At 37.8% G+C, this 14,651-nt stretch overlaps 1 protein-coding gene across 3 annotated transcripts in view; it reads right to left on the reverse strand.

Moving 5' to 3' along the window:
* LOC141403708 (uncharacterized) overlaps positions 1 to 14,651 on the reverse strand; it is a 254,034-nt gene that overhangs the window by 61,551 nt on the left and 177,832 nt on the right. For all 3 annotated transcript variants that reach the window (XM_073986533.1, XM_073986531.1, XM_073986532.1), the window contains one exon: positions 9,587 to 9,746. In XM_073986533.1, the coding sequence (XP_073842634.1) occupies positions 9,587 to 9,746 (160 nt within the window). The remainder of the gene's footprint in view (positions 1 to 9,586; positions 9,747 to 14,651) is intronic.

Raw genomic sequence — 14,651 nt, forward strand, 5'->3', positions numbered from 1 at the left:
CTTCGTAGCCATACATTAGCACGGGCAGTATCAGAGTTTTGTATAGTGGCTTTGTTTTTAAACTGCTTACTTAAACCATAGTAGCATCTGTTGGCCAATACAATTCTTCTTCTTTTTTCACAACTGATGTTGTTTGTTGTGTTTATGGCAGTGCCGTGGTAGACGAAGTCTTTAACTACCTCAAAATTATAGGCACCAACTTTCACAGTTGGTCCGAGCTCTATGGACGCTTTGCGCGTCGACACCATCAATTTGGTCTTTTCGCCGTGTACCGCCAGACCCACTTTCGCAGATTCTCCTTCGACCTTCCTAAAGGTATCAGTTACTTCCTTTACTGATCGTCCTATGATGTCTATGTCATCAGCATAAGCAAGTAACATGTGGCTATTGGTGTAAATTGTGCCATTTCTTTTGACATTTGCATCTCGTATTACCTTTTCCGGCAAAATGTTGAATAGGTCACACGAAAGACTGTCTCCTTGTCTGAAACCTCTTTTGGTACTGAACTGTTCGGAGAAGCTCTTGCCAATTTTAACTGATGACCTAGTGTCAGTTAAAGTCAACTTACAAAGCCGGATGAGCTTTGCGGGGATACCAAATTCAGACATTGCATGGAATACCTTTGAATGGAGGGGACTGTCGAAAGCTGCTTTATAATCGACAAAAAGCTGATATGTATCGATCTGCATCACTTGGGTCTTCTCAAGGATTTGCCGCAGCGTAAATATCTGGTCAATGGTGGACTTGCCAGGTCTAAAGCCACATTGTTATGGTCCAATTATTTCGTTGACCATTGGCTTTAATCGTTCGCACAATATCCCTGACACTGTCTTATAGGCAATAGGGTGAAGACTTATGCCCCTATAGTTGAAGCATAGGGTCTTATCTCCTTTCTTGTGGACGGGACACAGGATGCTCAGGTCCCAATCGTTGGGTACGCGTTCTTCCTGTCAGATGGTGCTAACTAGCTGATGCATACACCTTATCAGCGCATCGCCTCCGGTTTTAAACAGCTCGGCTGGTAAGCCATCTGCTCCTGCTGCCTCATTATTCTTCAGCCGGTTGATTGCTGTTTTTACCTCATCTTGGATTGGATTTGTGGTATCATCGTCGTCTTCGCTACTATTAGATACCAGCAGATTGGAAAAATGTTCCTTCAATATCTTGAGTACGCTATGTGTATCTGTTACCAGATTATCTTGCTGGTCTCTACAGGAGGATGTGCCTGTACCAAAGCCATCTGTTTGATGTTTCACTCTTTGGTAGAATTTTCGGACTTCATTCTGGCTCCTGTACATCTCGATTTTTTCACACTCCCGCTTTTCCATTTCTCTATTTTTCTTGCAGAAAAGACGTTTCTCTTCTCTTCTTTTCTCCCGATATCTCTCTCGTGCGCTACGCGTTGCTACTGATTGTAAAGTAGCTCTATATGCCGCATTTTTCTCTTCGGTGGCAGCACGACACTCCTGATCATACCATGGATTCCTTGGTGGAGGTCTCTGGTATCCAAGTATGGATTTTGCGGCTGTTTGCATGGAGTGGGCAATATTTTGCCATTGTGTTGTTATGTTATCGGGACAAGGAGTGCTCGCGTTAAGCAATTGGGCTAGTTGAGTGGAATATGTTGTGGCTATCTATTGTGTTTGCAGCCTATCGATGTCCAACTTCCGCGTTGTGTCTGTTAGTGCTTTATTTGCAACGTTTAGACGGGTACGTACCTTTGCTGTAACAAGATAGTGGTTCGAATCAATGTTTGCGCCTCGGAACGATCGTACATCCTACACGCTCGATGAATGTCTTCCATCTATCACAACATGATCAATTTGATTACTTGTTCTTTGATCTGGAGACAGCCAGGTGCCCTTATGAATATCGAGATGATTAAATCTGGTACTGCTAACTACCATGTTTATTGCAGCTGCAAAGTTAATCAGACTCATACCATTGTCAGATGTTTCACTGTGGAGACTGAATTTCCCGACTGTTGGGGCAAAGATATTCTCCTTTCCAATGTTGGCATTAAAATCGCCTAGAATGATTTTAATGTCATGGGCGGGGAACCGTCATGTGTTTCTTCTAAGCGCTCGTAAAATATGTCCTTGGTTCGTCCTTTTCTTCAGTGGGAGCATGAGCGCAAATAAAGCTGATGTTGAAGAATTTTGCTTTTAATCGAATTGCAGCAAGTCTTTCATTCACTGGGATGAAGCTGGATACCAGATGTTATAGCCTCCGACTAACTACGAATCTGCAACCAAACTCATGCTTTACGTCATGGCAGCTATAATATAGCTATAATGTTGGCTAAAATCCTCAAAATATCGAAAATGTGGAGGTACCGCTATATGGGGGCTATACCAAAACATGGACCTATGTTGAGGGTTTTTTGTGGAAAAGTTTCGTGACGAAAAATTTTTAGCTAAAATCCTCAAAATACCGAAAATCGAGAGGGACCGTTATATAAGGGCTGTAACAAAACATGGATCTATATTGACGATTTTTGGTGAAGAAGTTTCGTTGGCACTGAGAACCTCAAATGTCAAATTACAGCTTGTTCGGTTATAAATGATAGTTAAAATCCTCAAAATACAGAAAATCGGGATGTCGGTTATATGGGGGCTATACCAAAACATGGACCTATGTTATCGGTTTTTGGTGGAGAAGTTTCGTGACCACTGAGAAACTCAAGTATCAAATTACAGATAATTCACTTAAAAATTTTAGCTAAGATCCTCAAAATACCGAGAATTGGGAGGTACCGTTATATGGGGACTGTAACAAAACATGGACCTATATTGACGATTTTTGATGGAGACATTTCGTGGCCACTGAAAACCTCAAATGTCAAATTACAGCCAGTACCGAAAATCGGGATGCACCGTTATATGGGGGCTATAACAAAACATGGACCTATGTTGACGGTTTTTGGTGGAGAAGTTTCGTGACCACTGAGAACTTTAAATTTCAAATTACGGCTAGCTCGGTTAAAAATAGTAGCTAAAATCCTCTAAGTACCGAAGATCGGGAGGTACAGTTATATGGGAGCTATACCAAACCAGGAACCTATGTTGACGATTTTTGGTGGAAAAGTTTCGTGACCACAGAGAACCTCAAATGTCAAATTGCAGCTAATTCCGTTTAAAACTTTAGCTAAAATCCTCAAAATACCTAAAATTGGGATATACCTTTACATGGGGGCTATACCACAACATGGACTTATGTTGACAATTTTTGGGGGAGAACTTTAAATTTCAAATTACGGCTAGCTCGGTTAAAAATAGTAGCTGAAATCCTCTTAGTACCGAAGATCGGTAGGTACCGTTATATGGGAGCTATACCAAAACAGGAACCTATGTTGACGATTTTTGGTGGAAAAGTTTCGTAGCTGCTGAGAACCTCAAATATCAAATTACAGCTAGTTCGTTTAGAAATTGTACCTAAAATCCTCAAAATACCAAAAATCGGCAGGTACCGTTATATGGGGGCTACACCAAAACATGGATCTATGTCTATAATTTTTGAATATAAGTATTTTGATCACTAGGAACCCTAACTGTCATTATTATTTCTAATTCGGTTTGCAATTGTGACTAAAAACGTCAAAATACCTCAAATCGTTACATGGGGGGCTATACCAAAACGTGGACCATATAGTCCATCATCGACCTGCCTGCAAACAAAAGACGCATCCTCCCAAAATTTCAGCGTCTGATCTCCATTTTTGTGGATGCTAGAGTGATTACCACAGACGGACATGCATAGATCGAATCGAAAAAACTTAATATATGCTCCATACTATGGAGTAAGAGAAGGCTATAGTCGGATGGTGCCGATCATGTAATACTTTACACCATAGTGCAATGTAAATAAAAACTTCAAAAAACCTGGAATCGGGTGGTGAGAAGTTTCTTGAACCCTAAGTGTCACTTTACACCTTTTTTTGCTCAGAAAATGTAGCTTAAACTTTTTAAATGTCTAAAATCGAGCCGTATCGAATTTATACTAAAACGTGGGTCGTCGATATAGGCAAAGAATATATGCACTAGACCGACCCAAATTTTTTCCATTTGATCCAATAACCTTATATATGAAATTTTATGGTTATCGGTAAACGTTAACTCGTGCCTAGCGATAATTTTTATACCCTCAGTCTTTAGGCTCCAAAGGGTATATACACTTTGATACGACCAAAAATGTGCCTCATCGAAATAACGGCTTTAGACCCCAAGTATGTTTGGACGAACTTCGTTTCAGACAATTTGGAGTCGATTTAGCCATGTCCGTCTGGCTGGTTCTGATTCGAACCAAATTTTGGGTACCGGGTACCTTCCCCACAAAAGTTGTCTGTAAAATGGTGTGAACGATAACTCTCGAAGGGAACAATTGATTTGGTCCAAACTTTTCACATCGTGTTATTCCTTCTAGATATAGATCGGGGTCGAATATGGAGTATATTAGTCCACTCCTTCGGGTACCTCCCACACAAAATTCGGTTGAAGTGAAGTTTAACAGCTCCTCTCGGATCGTTTAGAAATTTGTTTCAGTAAGTTGTCCCCCCTGACCGATCTTTATTTCCATAGTACTTTGTACGGGTGCCAAAGTCAAATTCGTAGAAAATAATACGTTTTTTAGATCAAATGGAAAAAAATGAAGGGGTATGAGTTCGATTATTTTTGGTTTTTTTGAGTCAGTCTAATATGCACTCTATATGTTTAAAAATTATTATCTCAACGCATTGAGGAAGGAACAAACTTACTTTATAAGTGGCTATGGCGCAGCGTATAACAAGTATGGCGGGACCATGTGATACCCTTCACCACTACCATTAGTTATCAGCGGAATTTCTTTCTCAAACCCTCAGCCTTTAGGCTGACGACTATGAATCTGGTAATAATTGGATTAAGTTCGAGCTCAATGGGCCATATCGGTCCACTGTTTCGGGTACCTTCCACACAACATCTTTCGAACGGATAAATAGATAAATAAATAAATAGATAAATAAATAAGCGCGCAGAACTTGACTTCAACAGACACAGTCAGACCGACATCGTTATATTCACTTAAGTTTTATAGGGTCCATGTGGTGACGTAGGGGATGGAAGATACCAAGGAACGGTCCTGAACGGCTTTAACATGGCAAAGTCCCTCTTTCATCTCAAGTGGACACTGACCTCCTCGTGGCGTCACCTGGGGAACTGCCTTTGACACCCGTTACAGGTAGTGAGCTAACATGTGCGGCGCGTTCACCCATAAGAACGTTAAAAACTTGGGTTTGGGCGTCGGTTAGTAACCCTCCCCTAGAAAAAACAGCCTACTATGAAAAAACGAAAGAAAAAAAAAAACAAACCCCTCTAAAGTTGACAAACCCCGCAAACGTTTTAAGGACCATGATCTGCGAATCTGCACCTGGAATGTTCGCACTCTTTATAAAGAAGGTGCAGTCTTCGCATTGGCAGAGGTACTTGAAAAGTACAAGGCCGATATTACTGTCATACAGGAAATACGATTGGGAAAGGCGTCACAACAACACCTAAAGGTGACGCATTGTATTATAGCTGCCATGACGCAAGGCATGAGTTTGGTTGCGGATTTGTAGTTAGTCGGAGACTAAAACACCTGGTATCCAGCTTCACCACAGTGAATGAAAGACATTAAAATTATTCTAGGCGATTTTAATGCCAAAATTGGAAAGGAGAATATCTTTGGCCCAACAGTCGGGAATTTCAGTCTCCACAGTGAAACATCTGACAATGGTATGAGACTGATAGACTTTGCAGCTGCAAGAAACATGGTAGTTAGCAGTACCAGATTTAATCATCTCGATATTCATAAGGGCACCTAGTTGTCTCCAGATCAATGAACAAGTAATCAAATTGATCATGTTGTGATAGGTGGAAGACATTCATCGAGCGTGTTGGATGTACGATCGTTCCGAGGCGCAAACATTGATTCGGACCACTATCTTGTTGCAGCAAAGGTACGTACCCGTCTAAACATTGCAAATAAAGCACGAACAGACACAACGCGGAAGTTGGACATCGATAGGCTGCAAACACAACAGATAGTCACAGCATATTCCACTCAACTAGCCCAATTGCTTAATGAGAGCACTCTTTGTCCCGATAACATAACAACACAATGGCAAAATATTGCCCACTCCATGCAAACAGCCGCAAAATCCATACTTGGATACCAGAGACCACCACAAAGGAATTCATGGTATGACCAGAAGTGTCGTGCTGCTACCGAAGAGAAAAATGCGGCATATAGAGCTACCTTACAATCAGTAGCAACGCGTAGCGCACGAGAGAGATATCGGGGGCATAAATCTTGTCCCGTCAACAAAAAAAGGAGATAAGACTGTATGCTCCAACAATAGGGGCATAAGTCTTCTCCCTATTGCCTATAAGATAGTGTCAGGGATATTGTGCGAACGACTAAAGCCAATGGTCAACGAAATAATTGGACCATACAAATGTGGCTTTAGACCTGTCGATTATAAAGCAGTATTCGATTATAATGCAGCATTCGACAGTCCCCTCCGATCAAAGGTATTCCATGAAATGTCTAAATTTGGTATCCCCGCAAAGCTCATCCGGCTTTGTAAGATGACTTTAACTGATACCAGGTCCTCAGTTAAAATTGGGAGGAACTTCTCCGAACAGTTCAGTACTAAAAGAGGTTTCAGACAAGGAGACAGTCTTTCGTGTGACCTATTCAACATTTTGCTGGAAAAGGTAATACGAGATGCAAATGTCAAAAGAAATGGCACAATTTACACCAATAGTCACATGTTACTTGTTTATGCTGATGACATAGACATCATAGGACGATCAGTAAAGGAAGTAACTGATACCTTTAGGAAGGTCGAAGGAGAATCTGCGAAAGTGGGTCTGGCGGTACACGGCGAAAAGACCAAATTGATGGTGGCGACGCGCAAAGCGTCCATAGAGCTCGGACCAACTGTGGAAGTTGGTACCTATAATTTTGAGGTAGTTAAAGACTTTGTCTTCCTCGGCACTGTCATAAACACAACAAACAACATCAGTTGTGAAATAAGAAGAAGAATTGTATTGGCCAACAGATGCTACTATGGTTTAAATAAGCAATTTCAAAACAAAGCCACATCTAGTCAAACAAAAATAACACTATACAAAACTCTGATACTGCCCGTGCTAAGGTATGGCTCCGAAGCATGGGTACTTGCGCAAGCAGATAAAGCAGTGCTTGGTGTGTTTGAGAGGAAAATTCTTCGAAAGATCTACGGGCCGATTTGCGTTGACGGTAAATATCGACGTCGTATGAACCACGAGCTATATCAGCTATACAAAGATATGAATATAGTTAAACGTATCGGGATGCAACGATTGCGTTGGCTAGGCCATATCATAAGAATGAGCGATGACGAACCCGCCAAAAAGGCGTATGAATACATGACACATGGCGATGCACGCAGAATTGGCAGTCCAAAGAATAGATGGAGCAAACAAGTTGATGAGGAGAAGGACAAGGCGCGGTATTCCAGAAAGCGAAGCGAAAAACAGAGAGAATTGGAGATCTTTTCTTAGTTCGGTCTATGGAACAAATGTTCTGTAATGGGCCAGCTAAGTAAGTAAGTTTATAGGGTCCATGACGAATATTTCGATGTGTTACAAACGGAATGACAAAATGAAATATACCATTTTATTTTGTAGGGTATAATATTAATATTATTTTTGACAATTTATATAAAAAATAATGCATTTCCTTAAGCAATGCACTTACTCATTGTATTAAAAAAATGCCAATAAAGTAGCAAACAATTACATTCCCAATTTGGCACAATTAATTATTTAATAAATTGGCCAACGTCGTCCGCTGTTCAGTGATGACCAAATTTAGAAGGCTTTTTGTTCCTCAAAAAATTCAATTTTCAACAAAACAGGTGAACAAATATTTTGTTTTCTTTGTTTGCAATTGTAAACATTTTCTATATTAACAATTTTCTACCTCGCTCTACGCTCTACGGAGAAGGCCGGAAGCTGTGTAGATTATCATTCCCACAAATCGTGTCAGACACATGACGTCGTTCATATTGCTCAAAAACCACAAATCAATTGAGAAAATTTGCATAACATAGATGCCGGCGACGTTGTGTTACAATGAATCTCCTCATGTTGCAAAGTAGACATGCATTCAAATCTATTTTCACGTAATCATGTATCTATCTATCAGTTTGTTATTTTGTAATTATTTTAAATGAAATTATGTTAAGTGTAATTTAAAGCATTTTTCCCAATGATCAACACGTGCTTTTATTTTGTTTACGAATCGACACATCATTCGACACAGACAGACAGACACATTTCATGTGGCTGGCGGCTCCAGGCTCATTTTACACGCAAATATGTACATAATACACTATACGGCAGGCGCTTGACGGTCGTCGGCCGGTAATGCTGTTGGTCAAGGTTAACGCTGTTAAGTCAAAACACTGTTCAGACACAAAATAAAAATAACATCTGCTGGCTGCCCACAACTATGGTAATAATGATGATGCCAACAATAACTCTAGAAACTCCCTCACCCACAAGACAGTGGTTTGAATTTTAACATTATTGGTAAAATGGCAAAAGTAGTAAATGCTGAGAACTGCTCTACCATAAATTGTATGCTTTTTAAAGTAAGGGAACGCTTTTCGAGTAAAAATGTGGTAAGAACAGGTGTTCTAAAGATAAATATATTTTCTTAAAATATCAACTTTTCCATTTCCCTGAACTATAGCATTTAAGGCGGCACAATAAGGACACCATCCAAAGGTTTTTACCGTTAATTTCCCAAAGACCCTTGACTATATTATTCGAAGTAAAACACAGTGCGTAACTATTGTGTTTAGATCTGCGGTCAACATCAATTGATTGAGTTGAGAAAATATTCATAAAATAAATAACAAACAATTGTTGTTTTGTTTATGATCGGTTTGTCATTTGGTGGTTTTATTAGCGGCTGAGTACTGTCTGTGCCACCAGGCAAAACGTTCCATTGCGCTTGGCTTAAGCAAACATTTAAGAAACAAATATCCGTAATCTATGAAATCGTGTACAAAAGCTGGTCGAGATTAACACTTCGAAGTCTTTCTCTCTCTTCTTCTATTTGCGCTTTTCTCTACGTAGACCAAAACAAATGTTATGAATGTTGTTCACCCGCACAATATAAAAGGTATCAGCAGCACAGGAACTTGAACTTTTTTTGAAGCAATGTTTTTTGTTTGTTTATATTTTTTTTCGTATTTCACCAAAACAAAAAATAGCCTCAGGAGAATGATATAAAGGCAAGTTCGCCTAAACTAGTTTTCGTAATAAAGAAATCAATGCCGCCGGTTGTGGTATGTGAAGAATAGAGATGTGGGCCTTAAACAGGTAGGTATTATCTATTGACAGATAATTAAATAATGACCTTTGTTGTTGGTGAGGCAAGATAGGAAAATTGCAATATCTTCACATTGATGCCATAATTCAGTTGTATTGTTTTTTTTTTAATGTTTGCAATCTTTTAGTAACCGTAAGTCAAATAATGTTTTTTGTTTTCTTTTGTTTGTTACTCAACTTACCTATAAATTCATTGCGTATTCGTATTCGATCTTGCAGTGATGCCGCTGATATTATCACACAATTGATGAATGCCAATAGGGCGACCTGATATTCAATATTTGTTGCTTTTTCTAATTCGTTGATGACAATTTTAAAACGATAACGTTCATTTTTGAGATTCTGAAAGCAAAAGAAAACAAAGTTATTAAGAATAGTAATACTAAAATTGTCTAAACTAATATTCCAAATAGTTAAAATGCTTTGAAGTACCTAGTTTCTACGGCATAGAAAATCTGGGTGTAGTATTCGGTTAGTAGATCAAAACCCCAAAAGGGGTTTGAATTCTCAGCCTCTTTTATATAACCTTAACCAAAGGCAATAGGTCCCCATATTATACGCTGTACTTAAAGATAATTCTTTAAGAATTGATAGATACCTTAAAACTCCAACGAGAAATTCATTAAAAAAAGTAAGAAAGTATCAGTCAGCCACTGACAAAAAAAAAAACAATTCCGTATATAAAATATATTGATTTTGTATCACGAGTTTGCTTTAAAATCTTTCCGTAGCATAATGTGGGGCTATACAAAATCAATGACATATACCATTTTTAGTAACCAAACTTCTTCATAAAGGACTCGAAATATTAAATTACGTTAAACTAAGTTTGGAAGAAATTTTTGAAAAAGTTGTAGAGTTATCTTGCACTATAGCCATTTTAGTATGTGCCGGCAGGGTTTTGGAGCTTTTGGGCCATTATCTCAGGAGGTATTGACTTTCTCTGGAAAAAATTGTACCGCTGTAAATGAGGCCGCCAGAACAACCTACTGAAAAAGAATAAAACGATGCGAGAGGAGCTCTTAAACATCACTTTTTCCGAAATTTGTTTTTGTTGGTTGTTGGAATATGCAGAAAAACAAAATATAGTTTTTTCTGCACAAAAAGGGTAAATGTCAAAAAGGACTATGAAAACGCGATAATATCAATTAGTCGTCAATGAGAGCCGTACCTAAAATTTTGTGAGCGACACTTTTGCAGAACATTTCGAAGCTTAAAAATGTCATCTTGTGGTACTTTTATTGCGGTTCTTGAAATAAAGGGCGAAAAGGACAGCTCTACAAAAAAGATCCTCATTAGATTTGACTGAAGACATGTCATATCAAAAATAAGGCAAAAAAACTGCGAACAAAGATATAACGCTAATTTCTGATGGCTTACAGGGTCTCCAGTGAAAAATTAATCACGGCATAACTCAAAAATTCGACTCACGGCGTATCTGCCCTTTGCGGTTCCGTATATACTCATCAAGGGCTTTCACCCCCAAAATTTCTGTTCACAGTGTAATTAACCAATGGTAGCGTTGCAATTAGCATCAATTTAAAAAATTGGAAATTTCTGTATCATGATTTTGACACCTTTCTATCATGATTGCCACATTTTGTAGCATGGAAGTAGAGTTGTGCAATCTGGCTCATAGGTCCCTGTCCTAGTTCGAAAAAAGTACCAAATACCCAGTGAAATTACGCAGTTTTTTACGCACACGGAGTCCTTTGAACCAGGTGCCTGGCGGGAAACCGATCTCCATACAAAATTTCGTGACGATTTGTCCATTACTGCGATCTGTAGCTTGATTAAAATTTTTAATGGACTGACAGACACACGGTCGGACACACATCTAAAAGTCGCTTTATCTCGTCGAGATATGAATATTGTTATACCACAGGGGATTCCACGACGGATAGTTCGCGGTGTTACATGAATTTTCGGAAAAACAAGCTTATAATACCCTTTCCACATTGTAGTATGGGGTATAAAAATGATCTTCGCCCTAATAGGCAAAATTGTCAAATAAATATAGAGCCATTGGAAAAAAGGGCCATGTCGGTTCAAGGGGTAAACCCCGATTTCCAGATTTTTTTACGTTTTAACCACGTTTTCCAATGTCTTGGCCACATTTCCTAAACGATTTGCCTGAAAATTTGTATTTTGGTTTCTTTGGGAGAAGTTTTGTAAAGCAAAACAGGTAGTAGTTCGGTCAACAAATGTAGCTAATTCGCTGACATTACTTAAAAATGGGGGCTATACCTACACAGGGACTGACACAGGGAGGGGGGGGGGGGGCCCGAGCCCCCCCCGAAATTGTTTGGTCGAACAAAATTTGTTAAGCTGCTGTAACTCGTTATTGTATTTTTATCTCATAAAAATGTTTGTGTATTTGCAGATTTCAAATTAAAACTTATATTTTCTTAAGTTTCTGAACAGAAAATGTACAAGTTTTGTAAGAAAATATTTTAAAAATTTTTGTTTGTATGTTGTTTATGAGAGAAACTTCCAATGAAATCTGAATTACTTCTTCATATCATATCATTTATGTCATATTCGAACTATATTGAGCTCTCGAGGCTTAAAACTCATCCTGTAACAACAAAAATAACGAGTTCAGTATTGTGTGAATGGAAGTATATGAAAAAATGTCTATTGGATATAATGTATGAAGGGTCGGTCCTTCGTGGACTCCATCTTGAAAGCCATTTAGAAATGCCATCGCCAAAATTTTGTTATAATAGAAAATAATGAAGACACATGAATTTTTGTGCGTCACTTGATTTTTTTCCTTATCATTACCGAAGTGTAATTGTAGGCGTAGGCTTTAAGGTTACGATATTATATACACTAGGATACGATACAAATAGGTCTGATCAAAATAATGATTTTAGACTCCACACAGATATGTTTGGACGATATTCGTTTCAGACATGATGGAAGTACTTACCACCGTCCATACGTCTGTATCTCTGTTTGTCTGGCAGGTTGGAACTCATGCTAACTCTCGAACGGATCAACTGATTTGGTCCAAGTTTTGGATCTCGTAAATAAAAGTTCAACAATTTTCACTAAAATGGTCGAAGGGATTAACCGATTCGGTCTAAAATCGAACCTAATATGGACTATCTTCGTCCACTCGCAAAATTACTTCCAAAAGTACATCAAGTTCCAAGAGAATATGTTTGGACAACATCTTCACGTCACTCATACAAGTCTAACATAACTGCAGTTTAAAAATTGTTCGAGGATCGTTTGGACATTTTGTAGTCTTGTTTACAGCGATATCCTATTTTTCGTGGACAAGTTTATGCTTCCTGACAAAGCTCTAAATGCTACGGTGACCAACTAAAATAGCTTATGGGCGCGGTAAGTATCGAGAGGAGTGTCTCTCAAAATAAGATCCATTTCTAAAATTAATTAGCTATAAGGATCGATTGTTATTTGTCAAAACTATATAGAACTAAGTCCATCAAAGTGTTTGTCAAAGTGTCGAGTCCAAAAACTTCTAATCGTACAATTAAAAAAAAATATAATGCTTCTTTTTTAACATTATATTAAAAGTAAAAAATAATCCTGAATCAGACTCTATCTCTTCCGGTAAATAACACTGTGCAGCATTTTTAAGGTAATCTTGTGCAAACAATTTGAAGTGAGGATTTTTTGAAAGTACAGGCCCAAAGTACAAAAGCGTTTTGTTGAGTCAGATCCAGCTTGGAATTTATGGCCCCCTCTAAACATTGTTAATTATCGACTTTTTAAAGCAGCTCGGGGCTATATCTCTGAAACCAATGAAAATGTTCTTCTGACCTCTGAAGCAAATTTGTAGATAAGGAGCAGAATAAAATATTTGGACAAATATTGAACTGGAAAACCTACATTCATTACCTCAAATTTTATAATATATGTATCTAAAAATTCCATAATTTGTATACATTTCGCACCATATCCCCAAAACTGATAAATTTTTCTTATATTTTCATTCGGAAACACATCAACGACAACGGCAGCCGATATTCTTAAAAATTAGGCTAAGGTCATCGAAATAGTAAAAATCTTGCTATAGCAAACACAACGGCAATTCTTTGTGGTGGTAAAATTCTGCGATAAACTATAACGTGGGCCTGTATTTTTTATATATTTTATTATTAACAACAGTGGGCACCACTGTTGCTCAAAAACGGATGCTCCGGTCTTTATATGTTTTTGTGGGACTATTATACACATAAATCATATGCTTACCGAGAGTCTTTAAAAAACTGCTGACGGAGTCCGAAAAAATATCAATTTTTTACAGTGTGTTTCTTTTTTTAAATTTTGACTTTAAATTTTAACTTTAACAAAATGTTTAAAAATTGATTTTTTTAATTCCGTTCCGATAATGGACAAAATTATTAGGTTCGTAATGATCCCACAAAAATATATGCTGATTGGTTTATTCTTTTTCAAACAACAGTGGGTACCGCAAACTGCTTTAGTAAACACAGTGCTTTATTTGTCAGAAAGATTATTCAAAAAAAAAAAAAAAAAAAAAAAAATAGAAGGTAACTCAAGGTTTAACAGATTTCTTATAAAAATGCATGAAAATGGCTTTTCTGATAGTTTTAAGTGGACATAACCCCTTAAAATAGCTTTATGTAACGCTACACAACATTTGAATTTTTCATGATTTTTGGTCAAGTTGGGCCCCCCGAAATGAAATCCTGCGTACGTCCCTGCTACATATGTACATATGTGGGCAATTTGTAGTGAAGAAGTATTGTGAGCGTTAAGAACCTCATACATATGTATGTAAAATCATAGCTAGTTCGGTTAAAAATTGTATCTAAGAACCTCAAAATACCGAATATCGGAAGGTACCGTTATATGGGACCCTGGGGCTGGATTCCAGTTCTATGAAAATTTGAAATGAAAAATATTTTCTTTATGATATTTTTCATTTGACATGTATTTCCCTTATAAAATTTTTCATTTCACATTTTCATAGAAACAGAATTGAGCCCCTGGGCCTACGTAGAACATTTTTGGTAAAGAAGTGTTGTGACCAAGGCACATTTATAGAAGATAGAAGTTGCAATCAGCTGTATTTTTACTTTCTTGTAAATTTTGTTTTTAAAATACAATAGGGTATACTCACAAAATTTTAAAATCCGATATTTGGTACCATAAAATACTTATTTTTATCCTAAACGTGTAATAAAAATGACATATGACAGTTCTGAATGTTTTATATTAGGGCTGCTCAAAGGGCGCAATTCTGCT

The sequence above is a fragment of the Musca autumnalis genome, unplaced genomic scaffold (assembly GCF_047663935.1).
Source record: "Musca autumnalis isolate F117 unplaced genomic scaffold, ASM4766393v1 scaffold_4, whole genome shotgun sequence".
Lineage (NCBI taxonomy): Eukaryota > Metazoa > Arthropoda > Insecta > Diptera > Muscidae > Musca > Musca autumnalis.